This window comes from Haemaphysalis longicornis, unplaced genomic scaffold, assembly GCF_048455015.1.
Source record: "Haemaphysalis longicornis isolate Haplotype H1 unplaced genomic scaffold, Haemaphysalis longicornis Haplotype H1 scaffold_1, whole genome shotgun sequence".
Taxonomy (NCBI): Eukaryota; Metazoa; Arthropoda; class Arachnida; order Ixodida; family Ixodidae; genus Haemaphysalis; species Haemaphysalis longicornis.
The window spans coordinates 141,981,497-142,005,121 of record NW_027526203.1 but is presented as its reverse complement, the minus strand read 5'-3'; the positions used below and the strand labels follow the sequence as shown (position 1 = coordinate 142,005,121).

Below are 23,625 nucleotides of genomic sequence, written 5' to 3'. Positions count from 1 at the left end.
GTGCGAAGATTGGCTAATGACCCTCAACATTAATAAATGCAATGTAATGCTTGTATCCCGGAAGAGCTCTCCTAATTTTAAAAACACGATTCAAAATAACCTATTGCAATCAGTGAATTCATATAAATATTTGGGTGTTCATATATCAAGCAACCTATCTTGGGAACAGCCCACTAACTACATAACTGCTAACGCCAACCAAAACACTTGGCTACCTAAGAAGGAACTTTCGCAATATACCATCATAGTTAAAACTACTACTTTACAAAACATAATTAGACCAAAATTAGAGTACGCTGCCGCTATCTGGGCCTCCGGTATTAATTTACTAACAAGCGCAGTTGAAGCGATACAAAATCGCTCGGCGCGTTTCATTTTAAGTAATAATCACCCTACTGCAAGCGCCTCCAATATGAAATCTACATTACTATTACTAGATTTCCCGCTACGCCACCAACAGCTGCGCTTATGTTTGCTTCATAAAATTTACTATCATCCCACTTTACGCGATGCCTTCCTGTCGAGTCCTTCCTAAATTTCCCGACGCCTCGATCATCGCCACATGATCAGGCCATTCGCATGCGACACCAACACCTTTCATCACACATTTTTTCCTCGCGATTGGAACCACCTTCCCGAACAACTAGTGTCCATACCTGATAATAAATTGTTTAATTCGGCTTTATCCGCCCACTTCTCTATGTAAACTGCTTCAACCACCTTTGTCTACATTTACCATGCCATTTTGGCTGTTTATTGTTGCCCTGGCTGTTTAGTGCGTTTTTTTGTTACTGTTTTGCCGCTATAATATGTCTCTACGCCTGAATACGCTTATCATTGTATTACGCTCGCGCGTATTTTTTGTTAATCTATGAATATCGCCTTTTAATTGTACATTTCTGCGCATGTGCCTGTGTTTTTTATGCCTTTGCAACCAGTGTCCTACGCTTGTTTTTTTGTTGTTGCAGTTTGTTTTGGCACCATGGTGCTCTGTATTCTTCTGCGCGCGTATTGCCTTTTCAGTCGTGTAATCATTCATTCTGCTGTTGCATTTCTTTCTCCTGTACCTTATATGCAGTCATCACACCCACTCCCCTCTGTAGCCCTACCCGGGCCTTGAGGGTACACTAAATAAATAAATAAATAAATAAATAAATAAATAAATAAATAAATAAATAAATAAATAAATAAATAAATAAATAAATAAATAAATAAATAAATAAATAAAAACGGGTAAAAAATCAATAAATAAAACTAAAGAAATAAAAATAAAAACAAATAAATAAATGAATATCTGAATATGGGGAGGATATTTCTGTGGAACATGTGCCGTAAATATCCCTCCAGGTCTGAACAAATCTATTCAGATTCTATTACTGTATCATCGTATACGTGGGTAGCTTGCATGGTACTCACGTATACGATAAAGATACAGCAAACACTATGTTTACTAACACTAACATTATAGTAGCACTGATACAGCAACACGCACAGTGCGTGCGTGTGCGCGCGAGTATGTATGTTTTCGAGTGTGTGTGTGTAAGCGAGTATTCGTGCGTGTGTATGCATGCGTGCGTGTGTGCGCGCGTCACGGCGGAAACGTTCCGGCGGCGCACCTACAGAAATGATGGTAACCGGCTTACACTAGCTCCTCTACGTACTGACTTTTTACATTCCGTACTAACGCTGTATAACGACATAAAAGCAGTAATGAAAAATGGATGTATCCTTCTTCAGTCTCTATGATTTGATTTACTCATACAAGTATCAGACGACGTTGAAACCACGGTTGCTGCGGGGATGAAGCGGTAATGGCACCGTGCCCTGCATACGAGCACAGCCTCCGAGCTTGAACCGACCACGTTAGCGGTATCGGGCTCAATAAACCTCCATGCTGGTTAGAAGCCTGGCATACAAACAGCAAGTGCCCTCCACACAGTTGGTTATTTATAACTCAACCTACATTTTTGCGCCCAGTAGTGCATGTCGGCATACTCCCGTGCTTTGACAACGTAAATGTATGGGATACGATGCTTTCCAGCATTGGGCAAGGTTTTACTGTTTTACCATCTCCTTACATACTATTACCGGACATCATAATGCCTTCTGCCAAAGTCGACAACCCGGAAGGTCTTGCATTTCCGTGGTTGTCGGTAATTAGCAGCTAGCTGTTCCCTTTGTTCTAAATATTGTTTTATGCAGAAGCTGACGTCTATCTCCGAGTCTTCCCGCTCCACACAGGACCAGCTTCGCGAGGAATGGGGCGACGTCGGCAATGTTTCTTCCTGAGCGATATCAAAAACTGTCCGTTAAATAACGCCGAGGGCTAGTTTATGCGATTTTAAGCCCTCTGTTATCATAAAAACGTGAACAGACAAGCGTCAAAAGTCAAACGAGCGCACAGAAACAGCAGTGAGAGCGAGCCCGAGTGAAGCAGAAGACAAATGCGAGAATCGCTAAGCCGGCCTCAAGGATACGCGCTTTTCAGCGCCGCCCGTGGTCTCACTCACCATGAATAACAAGCTACTGTAGAAACATTAAAGCTCGCAAGGCAAGCCATTAAACGTATATCAGACAAGATTTGTCACCATCCCTCAACGAAGAAAGTTTCGCGAAACAGGTCCCAAAGCAAGTTTAGCACAACATACAATGATGCAATGAAAGGTTGTTACGAAGAATTTTGATAAGTTGGGGTCGGTAAGTGAATATTGTAAACAGAAATAACAGGAATAATCACAATGATCATTGTAGTGGTTTGGTTGAAATTCGGTTCAAAGGTGATGCAATCATTACTCCAAGGTTTAGTTGGGGATAAAAAAAACGTGCGAACCCTCACAAGAACATAAGAGATTAAGTTTAGGAGGATTAGGGTATGAACTGTTTTTGTGAGGAGGTTACATTGTACAATAGTTTGACCAAACCAGGAGAGACGCATCCGGATGATGACCTGAAATGAATTATGTGTACGGTATTAGCAAATACAGGCAGCTTGATTCTAAAACTAATGTATTTTGGGGATTTCGGTTGTGCGTCTGGTGCTGCAGAAATGACTTAACCACATAGTTTCAGATGTCCTATCGTAGTTTTGTAAAGGTAGAAAACGATTGGATGTGAGCAGGCATACAAGCATATCAGCACTGAATATCAACTGCTGAATATTGCCGCGAACCATACATTGGGTTTGTTTATTTGTGTTTTGCTTTTACCGCCCGGCTGCGCCGGTCTGTGTTATCTCTGCGCCAAGGGAAGCGCGTGTTCCATTCTTTCTTTCTGTGCCGCATGTGTTATCTGTTGTGATAGGGAGAGCATTCCGATCTAACGTGAACAGCCCAGAATAATCTTCTTGGATCTACTATGTTCTCGATGCGAATCGACGTTTCGAGAACCACGCGCGCCAAAAGATAAAAAGCCTGCAGTGCGGACGCCGGGGCATTCGATTCGACGTCACTCGCCTGTGCAAGTCACTTTGTTGACCGCTGCTTCGCCGCCTCTGTATTCTTTTGAGTTGTTAGGGGAGCACAAGTTCGCTCCAATAAACGTGTTTCTCATTCAACACCACCGCATCGTCCTTGTCTTCGTGACATCTGGTGGAGGTGCTGGGTATGAAGGGTGCGTACCCAGCACCTCCACCAGATGTCACGAAGACAAGGACGATGCGGTGGTGTTGAATGAGAAACACAAGAAGAAACACAAAACACAAACGAAAGACAAGAAGGGCGTGCGGAGATTTCTCGGGCTGTGCGCATACTACCGGCGCTTCGTCGCAAACTTCGCACGCATTGCAGAGCCACTCACGCGCTTGACGAAAGATAGCACCCCTTTCAGCTGGGAAAACGACCAAGAAAAAGCATTCGGCGAGCTGCAAAAACGCCTGCAAAGCCCGCCCGTGCTCGCTCATTTCGACGGAAATGCCGAAACGGAAATGCATACGGACGCCAGTGATATAGGCTTGGGTGCCGTCCTTGTCCAAAAGCAAAGCGGCTGCGAAAGGGTAATCGCCTATGCTAGCCGTGGTCTGTCGAAGGAGGAGAAAAACTATTCTGCCTCTGAGAAAGAGTGCCTGGCTATTATATGGGCGATTTCAAAATTTCGCCCATACGTGTATGGAAGGCCATTCAAGGTTGTAACAGACCACCATGCGCTGTGTTGGCTCGCCAATTTGAAGGACCCCTCTGGCCGTCTTGGGCGGTGGAGCTTGCGCCTGCAGGAGTTCGACGTTACAGTCGTTTATAAATCCGGCAGGAAACACTCCGACGCCGACTGCCTGTCCCGCGCCCCCGTCGACCCACCACCACAAGACTCTGATGAAGACAGCGCGTTCTTCGGGATCGTGACGGAGAGCGACCTAGCCGCCCAGCAGCGTGCCGACCCCGACTTACGCGTCATAATCGAGTACCTCGAGGGATGCGACGTTGCCGTTCCTAGGACCTTCAAACGCAGCTTACCAGCATTCACCCTGAGAAACTCCGTCCTTGTGAAGAAGAATTTCAGCCCCGGAACAAGAGCGAATTACCTTCTCGTCATCCCCGCGGACCTTCGTGACGAAATTTTGGAAGCGTGCCACGACGACCCGTCTTCCGGACATCTGGGCACAGCCCGCACTATCGGAAAAATCAAGGCGAGGTACTACTGGCCCGGCCTTACCTCTGACGTCACCCACTACGTCCGGAGCTGCCGTGACTGCCAGCGACGAAAAACGCCGCCGACAAGACCCGCCGGACTTCTGCAACCGATCGCCGTCCCATCGAGACCATTTCAACAGATTGGAATGGACCTTTTAGGCCCGTTCCCTACGTCACGATCACAGAACAAGTGGATTGTCGTAGCGACAGACTACATGACGCGCTACGCAGAGACCGCCGCTCTTCCGAGGGGGACTGCACAAGAAGTGGCGAAGTTCTTTATAAGCCAGGTTGTGCTGCGACATGGAGCCCCGGAAGTCCTAATCACAGACCGCGGAACGGCATTTACTGCGGAGCTGATGCAAGGAGTATTACGCTACAGCAACACGGATCACCGAAGAACGACGGCGTACCACCCCCAAACGAACGGACTAACAGAACGTCTGAACAAGACAATCGCAGATATGCTTTCAATGTACGTTGACGTTGAACATAAGACTTGGGACGAAGTGCTCCCGTATGTCACGTTTGCGTACAACACGGCTATCCAGGAGACGACACAGCTGACGCCGTTCGAGCTTGTCTACGGTAGAAGGCCGACTACGATGCTCGACGCCATGCTTCCGCACGTAGAAGACGACGACCTCAACGCCGACGTCCACGGATATCTTCAACGTGCGGAGGAGGCCCGCCAGCTCGCTCGAGTTCGTATAACGGACCAGCAGCTGGTGGATGCGGGCCGCTACAACCTCCGACGCCGAGACGCCGAGTACCAACCAGGGGATCGTGTGTGGGTTTGGACTCCCATCCGACGACGCGGACTCAGTGAGAAGCTCCTGCGAAGGTATTTCGGACCCTACCAGATTCTACGACGTGTTGGCCAACTTACCTACGAAGTGATCCCCGATGGTGACTCCGGCACATCACGACGACGCACGCGGCCTGAAGTCGTCCACGTGGTTCGCTTAAAACCTTTCTACGGACGATGACGAACTTTTATTTTCATTTGTTCGGACTGTCGCTTATGTTAGCATCGGGTCGATGCACTCTTAGAGGGGGGGGGGGGGGGGGTAATGCCGCGAACCATACATTGGGTTTGTTTATTTGTGTTTTGCTTTTACCGCCCGGCTGCGCCGGTCTGTGTTATCTCTGCGCCAAGGGAAGCGCGTGTTCCATTCTTTCTTTCTGTGCCGCATGTGTTATCTGTTGTGATAGGGAGAGCATTCCGATCTAACGTGAACAGCCCAGAATAATCTTCTTGGATCTACTATGTTCTCGATGCGAATCGACGTTTCGAGAACCACGCGCGCCAAAAGATAAAAAGCCTGCAGTGCGGACGCCGGGGCATTCGATTCGACGTCACTCGCCTGTGCAAGTCACTTTGTTGACCGCTGCTTCGCCGCCTCTGTATTCTTTTGAGTTGTTAGGGGAGCACAAGTTCGCTCCAATAAACGTGTTTCTCATTCAACACCACCGCATCGTCCTTGTCTTCGTGACAATATATAGGTGAGTAACGGTAACACTTCGCGCAAAAAAACCACGAGACTGACCTTCTACTGGAGACCGGGACTCGGCCCTCTTAAGCCAAGACGGGCCATCCATATTGTAAGTGTCGTGCGACGCGGTCGGCTTCTGCCAGGTACGCCGGCGCCCGAGCGGACTGGCTCGTTTCGCGTCCAAGGGCTGCTGATCACACACCTGCTGGATGTTGTGCAGGGCCTCTGCATAGAGAAGAAATATTTCTGAACCACTCACTTGTGTGTTTGCATTTGCTTGCTTTCGTGCGGAATTGCTTGTGCGTGTGCGCGTATCTTTGTGCGAAAGCACGTTTTTTGTCCGTGCGAGCGTGTAGTTGTGAATTGGTGTGTGCACATCTCTGTGCGTGCGTTTTCTGTGCTTTTGAGCGTGAGTGTGATTGTGCGTTTGAATTTGCTGGAGTGCAACGCAGCGAGAAGGCGCAAGAGTGTAGCCTGAAATTTTTTTTTACGAGTTCGTAACTGCAACCCATATGTTATGAATAAGGGCCATCTCCTGTCAGCCAAGGGGAACTTCGGCGGCGGGCCCTTTGGAGGTAGCGAAGTGGGCGCGAATGCCGCGTCTAGGAATTAAGCCATAGGTACCGACAAAACTGGAAGTCCAATGTTTGCTAAATTCTCTCAGAAACAATTATTCCATTGCAAGGCAAATGACTTTCCAATTACTCGTTCAACAGCCCTATCCGAACTTACAGAGTGTTTTGAGAGCACACCGCACTACTTTCCGAACGAGGCGCGGCTGAATTTTACACTTCAAGTATGCAGAACGTTCGATGCGAATTAGTCCACCCCTGTAGTGAACAAGAATATGGCACAAACTAGACGATGGGACAGATAGAAACAAACGGCACACCTACCACAAGAACAAGTTAACTAGCTCTAGACCAAAGTTTGTTAAAGCCCCATTAGGAACATTGCATAAACACTTAATGAAATATACAAGAGAAACGAGTGTAGTCCCAAAACTGAGCTTGGTATGAGAGCTTTGACGTTTAAACGTGTCTGATCAATTTTCACTTCTAAAATCCGATAAAGAAAATTTACAATTGAGCTTATATACCCTGGAATATGAACTCAACTGCATAAACTGAACAATATAGTTCGTTGCAGTATGTAAACGCGACTGCACAAACAGTTGAAAATAATTTAAGAAATTAGGTTAAAACGTATCCAGAAAGGAATTGCAGTCCTATTTTCAAATTTCCATTTCAAAATGTTCAGGTAAAGTGCATTTCAAGCCATACGTTGTATAAAGGGGCGAGGAAGATGGCACAAATCCTTGCTACATGATTAAGTCACTGATTTATGTTAGGTACTGCCGATTTCACGGAACTTCACTTAAATGAAACAGAAAACTTAGGAGCTCCGCAGTCAGTATTGTACGTGAGTGGGCCATTGTAAGACTGAATTGGAGCATTTTTTAACCATATCGAACAAACAGAGTTAAAAATGGCACGTATTTTGCACTCAGAACTTCTAGCAGCCGAAATTGAAGCAATTACGCCGGAGCAGGTAATTGTAAAAGTCTACAATTTCAAAAACGTAGCATAACTCAACTGTGTTAGCAGGCTAACCCTGACAGTGTCGAGGGCGCTGCACTTTTTTTGCACCTCTCAGCAGCACGACCAGATTTGAAATCAATAACAAATGCGAACAATTAAACGCTGTTTACCTTTCTGAAAGGTGCAGTGAGGGTTCGTGTGGGCTTTTTTACCACTTTAAGGGCTCCATCACTGGTGTTTTCACGGCTCGTGGTACATTGTATTACTCTGCAGGAAGAGTGATAGTGAAAAATCCGCCAGGTTTTGCAATTTCCTCCCTGTAATAGCAGCAGTATTTCCCCCAGGACAAAAGCTTTGCGAGTAGAACCTGTCGGACGTTCGAAAAAAAAACATTAGGTTTCATCTTGACGGTCAAATTTATTGTTAATTAAAGGTTTTGTTCAGGGAATCTGTCAAATAAAAATTATTGACACCTTCAGAAAGAAAAAAGCATTGACGCCGTTACAGAGATAATACTACTGATAACGTCATGTATTATGCATATCAACATTACGTGAGCACGAAAAACGTCCAGGGTACACGTACACACATCATGAGTATCAATCATGTATCGCAGCTTCCATAATCCGAAATATTGTGATGGAGCTGCCGGTTTTAACAGCAGATCTCTTTACCCGGCCGTGACTTCTCCTACGCGAACGGAAAACCTGCAATTAGAAAGAAAAAAAACGCGTCCATTGTAGGGAGTCTAACCTGAGTCTGACGTTCTGAAAGCCACGTCTTCTTCCTTCCTTCCTTCCTTCCTTCGTTCGTTCCGAGAAAACAGTTCACGTGCGTGCGCGCCTCAAATGGGGAGCACAGGACAGCTCGCGCTACAGCCGCCGAGTACGCGAACCCGGGTGCCTCTGGTTCTAGTGCCTACTAACGCGGTCCACGTAGGGATAGATGTGAAAGACTGCGGACAAACAAATCCTGGTCTGCAGTAATGGAGAACTTACAACCGCAAGTTCGAACATTCCTGTGAGGTCAACAGCTGGGTCTCCGGCGAAGGGAGAGGGGCCGCCAGGTCTTCTGTTTCTCCAGCCTTGGACCACTATTGGGAGCTACGCCAATTTTGTCTGAGCGAATGACTGCGTAACTGTCCGTCGGACACTTGGAATGTTGGATTGAACCCCTCCCCTTCTCACGGACATTTTGAGGAAAGAGAAAGCCTTGTGTTGTTTTCTCACCTAAATACTGCAACCTGTTCTTTGTGTTCTCGAGATCAACCCGTATCATTTGAGTGCGCCAGTGCGCTCTCTCCCATGTTGGACCTGCAGTTGGAAACAATATTTTTAACACAGCACCCTTAGCACATAACCTGTTTTTGCTCCTTCAAAAATAACGTGCACCCTAATTAATCGATTGAAGAATAGAACATCTATTCAATTGTGATAAGCAGAATAGAAGAAACCTGTGTGAAAACCCGTCACAGTATCTTCATGAAAACCAGAGGTGGCTGCTAGGCGGAATAACCCTTATATTAGCAGCTGTCAAATACCTCATTGTATGGCGCGTATAATCTGTGGTCTCGATATGGGTGATTTAGCGTGTTATCTTCAGAAGTTAAACAAACCTCTGACTGGAGTAAATATGTCGTACTAATTGTCGATAGTTTGGAGTGCACATGTCTCCAGGAAAAGTAGTAAAAGCTTATAAAGAATACTATAATCCGTTCTTCAAAACAGTCCTATTGTAAAGGAAGATATTGTAAAGGATGACCTTCTAGAATAAGAGGTAATATTTCTGTGCAACAAGTGGGCAAATATCATTGGCTATAATGCCGTCTAACATTTAAAAGTTGCCAGACAGCTTTGGGTTCGATTGATTGATTGATGAAATGGTTTGACAGGAGTTCTTTAAATAAAGTCAAAGTACATCTAAAATTATGTACCCGAAACAATACAAAGAAACAGTGACTAACCTTTTCCGAGGGGGAACTCGACCGACACCGCTTTTTGTAGCTCCTGGGTGCCATTGCGATATAGGCCAATGGTGAGCTCCATGTGTACTGCCAGAAAAAGCATACAAGAATAAAAAACTCAGGAATACATAATTCAGGAATACAAGAATAAAGAAGAATACAAGGATACACAAGAATACAGAATGAAGACAAATTATTCAACTACCATGACATGCCTGGGCTGCAGTGTAAAAGACCGCAGCTGGGTCAGCACGAGTGCCACCACACCACCTGGTTAGGTTTCACTCATACTTGGCGCACGCGTCAAAATGCACAAAGTGTGAAGTACTTTTCGATCAATACAAAGTGGGCAACAAAACATGCGGACGTGATACAGTGCAAGCTTTTTCTTCTTATACACTATCAGCAAACAAATTGACTATCCATCTGGCCGCACATTCTGCTCCCAGATAAGGAAATACATAGGACAAGGCTACACTGCCATACGATGTTTGCCTGAAGTGCGCGGAAATTTCTGGTAAATATAAATTTCACATACGACGTGGTGTCTTGGAAAACACCTGAGTCTCTTATTCATGAAGATGCACCGAAGCTTTAAACAATAAAACTAAAGTTTCTGTGAGCGACAGGTATAGCAGACGGCATTATTCGCCTACTGAAATACGCTGACAAAAATCTTTGCTTATCGCTAAAAAATCTGTCGAATTTCTTGCCAAAAACCAAGAGGCGTTCATGGGACACTTGCTTTTGCGAGGAATTTGAGAAGTGTAGAAGTATTAACGAAGTATTTTTACGTATTTTTAATAAAAATGTCTAATCGATCGCCTAGGTTTAAGGATAAACTTCAAAGATAGCGCAAACGAGACGTCTCCAAACCGGTGAAGGAACACACAACAGTCACCAATAGATAAAGGCGCTGCAGCAACGCTGACCTTTCACGGGGAAGGTCCCCCAGCCCAGGAAGGTGCAACAAACGGCTACTAAAAGTTGCCATTCGGCGAAAAAAAGGAAACACTCCAAAGGCGCAACGATGCACCTAAAACCCCGATTCACGACGCTCCCTTAGCGCGACGCCTTAATGTACCATAGCGTGACCACCTAATACGACGAGCGCTACACCGCGCGACGCATACAAGGCGTGACGAAGCCCACGAATAACAAGGCAGGAACTACAGCGATATAGAGACCGACCGCCAACACCACCAAGCAGTGATACCATTCCTTGAGAGACCCAAAACTCGAATAAGAAGACGTCCAACGTCAAGCTATCCATCGACGGCTTTGATTCAGTCGCACTCGTAGACAAGGGAAAACTATTAGTCATGATCGAATCACTTCATTCAATGATTGATTGATTGTGAGGTTTAACGCGCCGATGCAACGCTGGCGATGAGGCGCGCCGTAGTGGAGGGCTCCGGATTAATTTTGACCGCCTGGGGATCTTTAACGTGCGCCGAAATCTCGTACACACGGGCGTTTTTGCTTTTCGCCTCCATCAGAAAAGTGGCCGCCGCGGCCGGGAATCGAACCCACGACCTCGTGCTCAGCAGCGCAACGCCTTAGCCACTGAGCCATAACGGCGGGTATAATCGAATCACTGGCGATGAAATTAAAGAAATTACGACCAATTGGAATGGTATATATTGCCACACAGCACATCCTCATCCCAGGTGGAACTTGCAAATTTCCCGTCACCATGAAGAGCCCGTGCGCCGCTGCTTTCGTCATGCTTACTAATGAACTTTTTCACCGACAACGATGCTATTACAGATTTGCAGAATAAGTCGGTGAGTTTCTCCGCCTATCACTCCATGTTGCCGTCACACTAAACTTTTTTACACCCTTTTTGGCCGAAAAGGGTGTAAAAACCTTGTCCCATGGCTAACACCTTTAAAAGGTGTTTTCGCAAAAAAAAGGGCGTACGGACGAAAAAAGGGTGTAAGAACAAAAAAGGGTGTTGAGCTCAAAAAAGGGTGTTGAGCTCAAAAAAGGGTGTTGAGGATGCTCAACACCCTAAATAAAGGGTGTTGAGCATCCTCACACCGTTTTTTAAAGGTGATGGCATGCGCAGTACCATGGTGTTGCGCATGTCATCACCATAGCCTTGGAGGCTTGCGACCTATCACCATGGTGTCCTAATGCAATTCATGGCGACAGGTGTATGTCTGGAGGCTCTGTAAGTAAATGAAATGCAACAATTTATGACTAATGGCACAATTTTAAGTTATATATACAGTGAGCCCTCGTGGCATCAAACTCGGATATCTTGAAATATCGGTTAACTTGACATGACACAAAAAAAACGTAGTAGTCTGAATCAAAAAAGAAGAAATAATAGAACTTCACAATTTCATGCACGTGACGATCACAACATTGGTGCACTAGAGGGACCACTGAAAACCGTTATCAGTGTGCTCACTACACATTAGCATTCAAGTGATACAACTAGACAGAACTGGACCCCCACTACAATTGCAATCATGTTTTCTGGTGGTAGCTTCCAAAAACAATATCCCATGTGATGTGCACCCATAGAGAACTTGTATTGGTATTTGTCGTCACAACTTTTTTAAGAGGCAGACAACCACATTTATAATAAATTGCATAATTTCTTTTGTGTCAAAAATCTTGAGACTCAAGCCGAATGAAACCACGTTTTCCGAACAAACTTTTACAATCGACAGTAAATGTTGCAACACAAAAAAAGAAACAAGAATGTTTGCAAAATTCTGTGCATGAATCCTGAGACTAAAACTAATTCACAACCATAAACTATGATTGAGGTGTCTATTAATAAACATTTTGGCAACTTCCCTTAAAACTTCACAGCCAAGCACATACCAAATATCAAGATACAAGCAATTATGAACTTCCTTCCCTCCGAATGCAATGAGGTGGACACAGCAGTCTGAACTATAAAGAACATTTATCTTTGACCCATCCTATAGCCGGTATTCATTGAAAAGTTTAGCTGTCAATTTCTTCGTTTGGCAACACTGAAATAGCCACGAACATGGCTGATCGCGTGGCTCGTGCCACTGCGGCCGCACGCCGAAGAAAAATATAACACCGACGTGCATCGCCTGCTCCGTTTCAACCGATTCTCAACAGTGGTGTCATCAAAGTTGTTATTAAAAGCACTCGCGTTGGAGTCAAGGCATTACTTTGCGTTCGGCGGGCTAGAGCTTGGAATGTCCAAACCATATCATGCGCTTAGCACGGACAAGTACCGCCAGCTTTCGCCGCAGGAGCACCCTTTTCTGCCCAAAATATCATAGGTAGGAGCTTTTCCTGCAAAAGCACCCACCTAAAGGGGTACAAAAAGGGTGCATCATCCTCGGTTCACAAATGGCGCTGCAGGTGTGCAGCCACATATGGCACAGTATGACACACAATTACGGTATGAAACATTCGTGCTTTCCAAGCTCCGTTCTATGAGACATTCCATTAAAGCTCAATGTCAGCTGATAATTTACTTGAACTTTTTGACCCACCGTTGAAACATCCATTTATAAAGTCTAATATTACAGCCAAATTGCAGTACAGAAGTTGTATCATTAGAGGATGTTGATTATTCGAAACGGTGTTAAAAATTCAATTTTATGTTCATTTCGCTAAACTGCAGCGCACATCCTTCAAGCTTCACTGCACAGCATAAACGTGTTATGCAGTGAAAGCAAGTAGGCGTCCAACAGATCAACTGCACAAAAGTTCTTTGAACCTTAAAACCCTTGGCTTCTCAGCATTGCATCAAACTTCCAATCACGGTAGCTACTCGCAATGTTTAGTGCCTTATTCTTGAGCTGAGCAGAACAGCTCAATATTAAGGCAGACCAAATACAATATGTATACTTCCCTACATACTGTGGCTTTATTCTACCCATAAAAGTTGGGTCCCCACTGCCACTTATTTTATTTTACATTATTCTTTTTGCTTCATGAAAAATGACCCCACATAGCAATACCAAGAACTGTAAACATCACAGAACAATGCATATGAGTTCCCTGGTTGAAATGTGATGACATTGTTGTTATAGCAGTATTTTATCATGAGTCTAGCTTGTGCATGGTGCCTTGCATTATGTCCCTGCTGGTGGATGTGGGGTCATTTTTCGATGTTGCAAATGAAAAGCCAACAGCCAGTGCCCATTAGTTTCGTCTAGTATTACGAGGTGCGTCATGGGAACCATCAAACCCGTCTATAGCCCTTTTTAGACTTGACTAGTAGTAAAATCAGCAATATTATCGATAAAACGTTTAGCATCTTTTTTATTAGCAGCTTTAGTGTTGCTACTTTCCATATTTAGGTTTTTTCTGCTTTTCTTAATGACATTTTTGTTTCGCTGAGAAGGTGCATAACCAATGAAAGCTTTTCTGTAAACCTTTGGTAGCTATGCAATTGTTAGAAAATATTTTACTAAATAAGGCAGCTTAAACTTAGAATATTTGCATTTAGAAACATTACAATCAATTTAAATTGATCATACATTTCTGGCTGTTTTTACACAAAGCTGCACATGGGATATTAAGTGCACCGCGAGGAGGGCTCTGGATTAGCTTTGACAACTTTGGGATATTTATTGTGGACTTAAATCTCCACACATGGGCATTTTCACTTTCTGCCTCCACCAGGAAAATGGCCACCAATTTAGAGAGCTATTCTTACTAGTATTTGATGTACATTTTAAAATAATCTCAAGTATTATAGCCACAAAATTATTCTCTACAACAGCACCCAGCGGGTGCTGTTATAGAAAGATTGTGCACTACACCAGACAATGTACCACACTGTCGAGAGCTTTGACATCTACAAAGCAAGCTAATACTGGTAAAATGTTTCATACCATAATTACTGCGTGTTCAAAGCTCACGTGTGAAGTACAGATACTGGTGCTTCAGCAAGAACCGAGGATGAGCACCCTTCCGGGTTCTGAAAAAAAATAAACATGGAAAAATGCTTTAAGCAGGATTAAGAAACAGGGTTGAAAGAAAGTGAGCAAGCAATGCAATCTTTCAAAATATGCAAAGCAATGCAAACAAATATTTATTTCAACTTCATTTTTACAAAAGACAATCTCATTAAGGCTGGTAATGGGGTCTTGGGTAAAAAAAGAGCAGAGAGCACTTATATAAATGCTACAGGGAACCTTCAAGCCGAAAATTGCTTGAGCACTTAAACTAATCACTGTTCAACAAATTCATGAAAATTGAATGGATGAAAAACCAGCGGTAAACACAGGACACAGTTAAAAGAGAACAACGGGACAAGCTTATCCCGTCGTTCTCTTCCGTACCCTGTGTTTTCCGCTGGTTTTTCATCCATTCAAAACATGTACCAACTAGCACAGTCCGACGCCTTGGTATCATAAAAAGACGAATTGTCACTCCTTACAGACAGTTGGAAAAAAAGAAAGTATAAAGCAGGTGACAAAAATAAAATGACAGCAGATTGGTTAACTTTTAATTTTAAGTGATAATATAAAAAATAATGGCATGAGTGAAAGTGAGCAGCAACCAAAGGACCACGATGCTAGGCCGACATTCCACTTTGAAGCAAAATATCCGCTTTCAACGCTACATAGGCCAAACATGCAATGAGGCAACCCTTTAGGCCCACAAAAACATACCATAATCTTTAAGAAAGCTACAATTTAGTTGAGAAAAACTGACCACAACAAATTGGAATTGACAACTAGATACAGTTGTCACACCCAAGCAAGCCGGCGAAAGATGAACAGATATCTAGCTGTCCTACCCCCTATTTGTGCCCTAGCCTCTGATCCGCTGCAGCAAACAAAAAAATTGTTTATATGTAGAACTACAGTCTACGCTCGTTACATCGGATCCGGCAACAACGGACTTTCGGTTACAACAGACCATTTCTGTTGGTTTGTCTGGTACCCATGCATTTTAAATGGAGTCCACTCCGCTCACAACGGACCCGGCTAGAGCAGACTATCGGCTGCAACAGACTAAATTTTAGGCGAAAATTGTTTCGACTGAACGTTTATAGCGGAGTTCCGCGGGGCCGGCGCCCGGTGTGCTTTTTCGTTTATTTTGGCAAGAAAACTATTATGTCTGGCAACATTGCTGGCAGCCGGGTCGTTGGCGCAGCCAAGCCAAGCCAGTGGCTTTTTTTTTTTGTGCGACCAGCGGCATGAGCGGCAGGGTAGCTGATTTCACTGTCGGATAAATTAAGCGTAATTAACGCTGTTGAACACGAGGAAAAACAGGCTGACATCGCCAGAAGTACAGGCCTGTCTAAGCACAGTGTCCGCTGTACCGTCAAGAACAAGGCCGCTGCCGATAAACGCGACTCCGGTGAGATTGAAAACAGGGCAATCGAATACTCGAAGTGGTGCACTCGGAGGCGAGTCTGCCCGCGTCAGTTTTTTTATGTAATAAAAAACTCGGATTCCGTGAAGTTCGGCTTTTATTATTCCCACGCATGCATCGTTCCCGTTCCGTTCGGTGAAAAAGGTAAGAAAGGCCTCAAGTAGGGGTTGTTCCCCATCCATTGTGTGCAATCTGCCGGTAACCGTGCGCAGTCCAACTGGTCTAACTTTCTATTTTACAGCTGACCGTCATCAGATTATTTCATTACATCTGTTTCAATGACCAGAATAAAATCGCTAAAAATGTGGAATCTGCCTTGAGGGAACGTCAGGCAGCGATCCGATTTGTTTGACGAACGGTTTCGGGAAAACCTGCCTCGTCGTGAGGGGATTTAAAAGAGCCTAGCTAATGCTGATGGGCACGACTGATGTTGTATAGCTGGTTTATAATTGCGCCTTGTTATATTCTTGCGTTATTTGCTCAGCTCATCTTGCTTCTTTACACGCTTGACCACATGCGCTAGGCCTTTTCGAAGTGCCGGTGCTAAGTTTTGGAAACGGTGTTTACGCGATTCTTTGCCCTCGCGCGAACACTGTGCAGAGGTGCTGCAGGCGTGTAGAAAGAACAAAGTGTATGTACTATGCATGCAATATCGGTCAAAGTACCCACTGTAAGGCTCATAGCCCCCCCCCCCCCCCCCCCCCGTCGGATACTGCATACTTCGGCTACAGCGCGGACGTTTTTTTCCGGATTCAGAGGGTCCGTTGTAACGGGCGTAGACTGTATTACTCTTGGTCAAACATAGTTCTAATGACGGAGCCAAGTAGGTTCCGAAACGGGGAACGCTTCGGATAAAGTCCTTCGTTAGAGTATTATATTTGTTTCCATCAAACAAAAAAATGCATGGTAAAGCACTGACATTAACTTTGTCTACTGCGGTTCCTTCATGGTGACATCACTACAGCAACCAAAAATACAATACAGTGCATTAAAGGGGCCATTGGGACAACATAGAATTTCTTTTCGTTCGACATATTTCCTGTTTTATAAGTGCCCCCACCACTTGACCGGCAGCAAATGATGCTGCATTCACTGAGAAATTAATTTAGGTTAAAAGTCTGATTCTCCCACCATATCGTGTGTTTTTGGGATGTCAGCAATGAAGCCATAAGTGCGTGTAATCAAACAAACTACTGCGTCACTCGGGTCTGCAGCCTTGTTAGCCATCAGTCCTCCCAGGTGGAGCTACCATACTCATCCACGAACCGTTGTTTGCCATTGCTTTGTTTTTGACCGCGTCTGCACCAGGCTTGTTTTCGTTACTGTAGAAAGTAATGGTTTTGTGAAACATGGGGTATCCTCGACAAACAGGGTCATGTAAGACAACATCGCCTATGCCAATCGGCCAGTGCCGTGCAGGCCAACTCCAAAGCGGCGGAGTGCTGTCCAGCTAAAACAAGCATAGTGCACGCCGTACCAACAGCAGTGCGCATCGATACTTGTATGTTTACGCGTATTTTCGTAACTTTCATTGTTAACTGCACCATTTTTACTGCTGTAAAATGAATATGCATTACATTTAAGCGCAAATAGCTCGTTCGGCATGTTTATAAGGCCTGCCCCATTTGCGTTTGCTTTTGCCGGCCTCAGCCAATCGCACAGCTGGGGACATATGACATCATAGGTACTGCTGTGGGAAATGAGCTAGTGGGTCGCATGGCCATTCCCTTTTTCCTAATTATATAGCTTATTCGAGTGAAGTGCACGTTAAAAATGGTGTGAGTATGATTCTAACGAGGCAATCTGTCGAATGAACGAAACTTGTGTGTTGTCTGCATGGCCCCTCTAAGCAAAGGCAAGGCAGCCAATTTTTTTTATTTAGGCTGCCTTCATGCACACATTAGTGCTCTATTACTGCCAGAAACTCATTACGGGACTCCTGACATATTTACAGTTGCAATAAAAATCAGAAATAGAACGAAAAATCATTGGACACTCCACCATGTCCTAAAAACAAAGGAATAATGTGCGAGTGAGCTACCTAAAACACTGCGACAGAAGATCATATTCATCAAGGCAACTAATAAAAACCATGGCTAATGCATAGCCACCACGCAGCTCATTTGTTAGGAACTTATGTGCGTCCCCACAAGTTGGCTGTGTAAACCCACTGACACCTAACAGAGTCCAAGGTTCGACGAAAACTCGTCAGGGGAGGGTGATTTATTGATGAAATACAAGCAGGCACTCGCCTGGTCAAAAACAAATAAACAAATAAAGACGTTTTGGGGCCCCTACTGGTCCCTTCATCACAATGAAACGGGGTGAAAGGTCGCGATTATTTATAGGTTCGGTGGCGCAGAGTGTGCATGTATATCTCGGGGAGATTACCCCGCGACCGGTGCCTTCACGCTGCAGTCGTCCTAAATAGGATGTTGGTGATAATGAAGATGAATAGGTCCTCAACTTGTGTCTTCCTAACGCATTTCAAGAAATCGTAGCAACAATGCATAAAAACAAAATCGGGAGGGGCCATCATACCCCCTTTGAAAAGAAACAGGCACCCTCCAAACGAAAAAAAAAAAGACACGTGCCCCACCCCTTTGAATGGAAACCACTGCACGCAGTGATCGACATGGCACCGCTCCCGCGACTTCGCATAAAATCTCTCCTCAACCGAAAATATGGATACTATCCTACGCAAGAAGGGGTGGTATGGCAGGCTCAAGTTCATTCGGGGAAAGTTTCAATATCATGAGACCACAGTATACACAGACTCCGGGCTCTACGAAAGCACGAAGCCCGAATTGTAGTGGACTACATTGGAAATCTTTGTGGCTGCATGACCTTCCAACATAAATTAACAAACAAGTGGATGTTGGAGCCATCCTCTTGGCAATTCGAACAGCGGAAGTATCAAATGAAAGCATATCATTACAGGACAATACAGTTTTCTGGAGGAAGAATGCCAAGCGCTTCGCTATAAGATATTCCCATCCATAATGCAGAAAGTTAATAACACCTGGACAGCAGGATCCAATGGTCTGAATTACGAGGTCTCAATGCTTACGAGTTCTTACGAGGTCTCAATACCGAAGAATCACACTCTGTGGACGAAAAACAAATTCAGATATCCGAAAATCCATGTGCGCTAAGGTGTTCGATGGGAACATCAGACATTAACGCAGCAGAAATTAGACGGGAACAAGCTAGTATGAACCCCAGGTCAGCTCTTTCTCCAGCCTTGCATCCTGTCTTCTGAGCAAGCGTTCGCGTCTCTGGTCTCCAGCCTTGCACCACCAATGCAAGCTGCGCCAATTTTTTTTTCTTGGGGGGAGAGGATTTATGAGGAGTACCTGGATGGGCGGAATGTCCACCATGACGTCCAGTCATTTTGTCTCTTTTAGGTGCGCCTAAATTTCACAGAATGGCGAGTGCCGATTTTGCTTTCCCCAAACTCTCCGTTTGTCTTAGGCCAGTGGCCTCCGCGATGTTTACATATGCATTATCAAGACCTAATTTAAAGCCCTTTCTTCGATCGTAAAAATTGGGAGATTGAGGGCTGCTTTAAATGCTATCCTGATGATGGCATTTATTTGGATTATTTCAGGTCGGTCAGCCCTCGTTCCGTAATGATAACAAAATCCGGTTCGTCATCAGTGCCTGCATAAGCCGGCTTTAATTTCTTCCCATTCCAAGCTTAAGCGTTTTACAATGTGGGCCAAATGGTTACAGATTTACTATATTTTGGCGACTGCGAGATTGGTTCGACGGCTTTTCGTACCGCCTGTCTGAATTCGCACGTGACCCTTCTTATGGCCCTAAGAACGATCATGTGTCGACTACACATGTCGGGCGTAGTCCAGGATGTCACCCGGGTGACATTCTGACCTACATTTAGTGTTACTTGTCAACTTGGCCGCATGGGCCCAACCTTTTTTCGCCGGTGAGACCTTTCGGTGATGACAGCGCAAAAATGATTTATAAATTTGGGTTAAGAGACACCAGATATTTCGTTTAAGTTATGACGCGTCAGATTTAGTTTATTCCTAATGACAATCTAGGAGTTTGGTTTCTGAGAGGTTGTGCTGCCTTTTTTTGGTTTGCTGCCGTATATGTTAGCGTCAGCATAAGTTCCTTTGCAAGATGTGCATTGGGAGGACGGCGGGTTCGATTCCCGGCCGTGGCGGCCGCTTTTCTGATGGAGGCGAAAAGCAAAAACGCCAGTGTGTATGAGATTTCGGCGCACGATAGATCCCCAGGTGGTCAAAATTAATCCGGAGCCCTCCACTACGGCGCGCCTCATCGCCTGCGTTGCGTCAGCGCGTTAAACCCCACAATCAATCAATCAATATACTAATCACAAGAAATAAACTAAGGCTGTACGCACGGCATGACTGCATCATCATCATCATCATCACCAGCCTATCTAAGCCCACTACAGGGCATGGCCTCTCCCATTATTCTCCAATTATCTCGGTCCTGTGCCAACTGTGCCCAATTTATCCCCGCAAACTTCTTGATCTCATCTGCCTATCTAACTTTCTGCCGCCCCCTGCAACGCTTGCCTTCTCTAGGGATCCACTCTGTTACCCTTAGTGACCAGCGGTTATCTTGCCTTCGCATTACATGCCCTGCCCACGTCCATTTCTTCTTCTTAATTTCTACTAATATGTCTTTAACACCAGTTTGCTCCCTGACCCACTCCGCTCTCTTCTTGTCCCTTAATGTTACACCTACCATTTTCCGCTCCATTGCCCGCTGAGTCGTTCTCAATTTAAGTTGAACCCTCTTAGTGAGCCTCCAAGTTTCTGCCCCATAGGTAAGTACCGGTAAGATGCAGCTGTCATACACTTTCTTCTTCAGCGACAATGGTAGGCTGCTATTCATTATCTGAGAATGTCTACCATATGCACCCCACCCCATTCTGATCCTTCTAATTATCTCTGCCTCATGGTTGGGATCTGGGGTCACAACTTGGCCTAAGTAGATATATTCGCTTACCACTTCCACTACGCGATGCAGCGATGGCGTAGAGGTAGAACACCCGCCTCGCGTGCAGAAGGACCGTGGTTCGAATCCCGGTGCCGGACAATTCCCACCGGATTAAAAAAAAATCCGCGTGTTGATGAAATTGTACAAAGGGGCTTGGGGTGCGGCCTGACCCCGGCGACCATTGCCGGTAATGCACTCCCTCACCAAAGCAGGATTGGTCACCCTGGTGTAGTAACGGCCACAACCTCCCATGAATACGCTAACTAACGGCATGACTTATTTCGCGGGAAATACCTCCACGCCTACGCACGTATTTTTTGGCTCCGGTTACGAAGCCGTAGTCACCGCTTGCCGTTTTGGTGTCAAGGAACACCCACCCAATTTTTTATCAATATCACGGGACCATCGTTCCTTCTGTTGATCAGCGCCGTATGACGGAGCGACGGTGCAAACTCGGCGAGGGTTTCCGCATGCGCTCTAAACACTCCCTGTACCGCCCCTCGTCTGCTAGGCTCTTCTAGTAGCTCAGCGCAGACGCGTATTGTTTCCTTAGCTTATCACATTGCTTTGCATGTTCCCCGACTTTGTTCGCGAAAACACCCTTTGCGCCAATACTTCACAAATAGCTAAAAAAAGTAGCGCCCATACACCCTGTGAACCTGGTTAGAAAGGAAAGCTCTAAACGGCACCCACAACGAATACCCATGCGAGTTGTATTGGCGTAGCACGTGAGTGGAAACTCTTTTTTTATATAAAATTAAAGCTCAAAGCCGGTGTTAGACTATCTCACTTCTCCGTCTGCCGTCGCGGAGGAAGGACACGAGATCGGCGGCAGACACGAAGGAGGAGGTCGATAAGGAGGAAATACTTCTATTAGCTGAAGCTGGGTAATCAGAGAGGGGCTGGACAGCAGCATCTCTCATTGCTCTTATTCGGTAGTTGACTGAAAGAGGAGGGTGCTCAGGGCTAAAGTCGCAGACCCCGATTATGTGGCAGAGTGTTCCTACACCAAAGGAAAATTTACATTCAGCGTCGTAGCGATTCGGGTGCATTAAGGGAAACGCGTCGGGTGTGGGAAGCAGCCTGATTGTATGAGCCGTAGGTACGTAGTTTGTCGTTCAATGTAAAGGTCAGGCACAAAGGCGATAATCCTGGGCTATGTCCCTGAACGAGACAAGCGGGTGACTGTCCTCGTGCAGCTCTGTAGCATGGGGGGGGGGGGTAAAAGTGCAGGCTTGGTGGGCGTATTCTTTGCCTTCCATGAAAGCGTGAGGGGGTGTCCAGATGAGCTGAAGAATGGAACCATTTGGGGAGTAGTTTTTTAGACCGCGCAGTGAAGGTCGGGACACCAAACCCAACTGGTAATTCCGGAAGGAATGTTGGAAATCGGTGACTACCTTACAAACCCCTGGTTGAGCGAGAGCCAAGACAATGGCTGCCTCTTCTGCTGCCATCGTGTCTTCGGTCTTAAGTGAGGCACAAGCGAGGAGGCTGGTTCTGGAGGTAGCCATAATGATGGCGTACTGCTGCCCTTGATGTTGGGAGGCGTCTTTGTAGATAACTGCATGATCCCAACGAGGGTGGTGTTGAGCTCTTGAGCCCGAGCTTGTCGGCGACCCTAGTCATGTTAGCGGTTCGCATTTCTAAGCAAAGGGAGTATCTTTAGTTGTTGTCGCCAAAAGTCCAGGAGTACATCAACCGGAGTGACATCCTGTGCTTCCCAGCCAATCTAGTGAAGGATGCGGCGACCCGCCGAAGTTCTGCTCATTCGGAGCTTCTGGATAGAAAGATAGCCCTCTAGCAACTCTGGCACCGTGTTTAGAGCCCCGTGCTAAGCAGCGTCTCTGTGGACGCGCTGTTGGGAAGACCAATGGCTTGCTCAACCACCTTTCGAATAATTATCTTAAGTGTGAGAAGCGGTACAGGCTATGTGTTAGCACGTGGACAATCGCCCTCTTCTGGGTGTGCACCCTATTATCATCGCATCATCTTCATCTCGGCGGAGACAGTGTCATCGACATCGCCTTTCTTGCTGGGTCTTCCTAGCGCTGTGACCGCACGCATAAAGTCTCCTGCCTGGCGACTCCGAGAGCCTCTCAAGTGGTGGAGGGTGCTTTGATCGCGCAGTCTACCTCTCGCTTCCACACCACTGGAGCTACGATCAGGTCGTCGATTACTACTGCCCACCAGCACCATGCAGCACGAGAGCAGCCGCTCGGGCAGCAACGCTGCAGCCCCAATCCAGCCTACCTTTACTATCACCAGCCCCCAGCGCGATCCTTCATCTTTCGCTGGCCTCCGCGGTGACGACGTCGAAGAGTGGCTCGACTAATACAAACGCGTGAGTGCTTTCAATCGATGGGATGACTCTTACAAGCTAGTAGAGGTGTCCTTCCATCTAACCAAGGTGGCTAAAACTTGGTTTTTGAATCACCGCGAAGATTTTGACCGATTTGGACAAATTTACCACTGACTTGCGTCGAATTTTCGGTACATCCTCCACGTGCGCTGAAGCTGCCAAGAAAAAATTCAATGAGCGCTGTCGGAAGAAGACCAGGTTCGGGATATTCTGAAGGGAATTGCCCCGTTTGCCTTTCAGTCACTTGCCCTGCAGAACCATTCACGCGTGCCGGACGTCATAGCCACATACAAACGACTCGAAGACCTGCAAT

General features: G+C 45.8%; 1 protein-coding gene across 1 annotated transcript in view; it reads right to left on the bottom strand.

Moving 5' to 3' along the window:
* LOC144166232 (spastin-like) overlaps nucleotides 1-23,625 on the bottom strand; it is a 63,767-nt gene that overhangs the window by 29,485 nt on the left and 10,657 nt on the right. The window contains exons 2-4 of the mRNA XM_077695809.1: nucleotides 9,623-9,709; nucleotides 8,889-8,972; nucleotides 6,173-6,343 (exon numbers count right to left, since the gene is read on the bottom strand). Coding sequence (XP_077551935.1) covers nucleotides 6,173-6,343; nucleotides 8,889-8,972; nucleotides 9,623-9,709 — 342 coding nt within the window. The remainder of the gene's footprint in view (nucleotides 1-6,172; nucleotides 6,344-8,888; nucleotides 8,973-9,622; nucleotides 9,710-23,625) is intronic.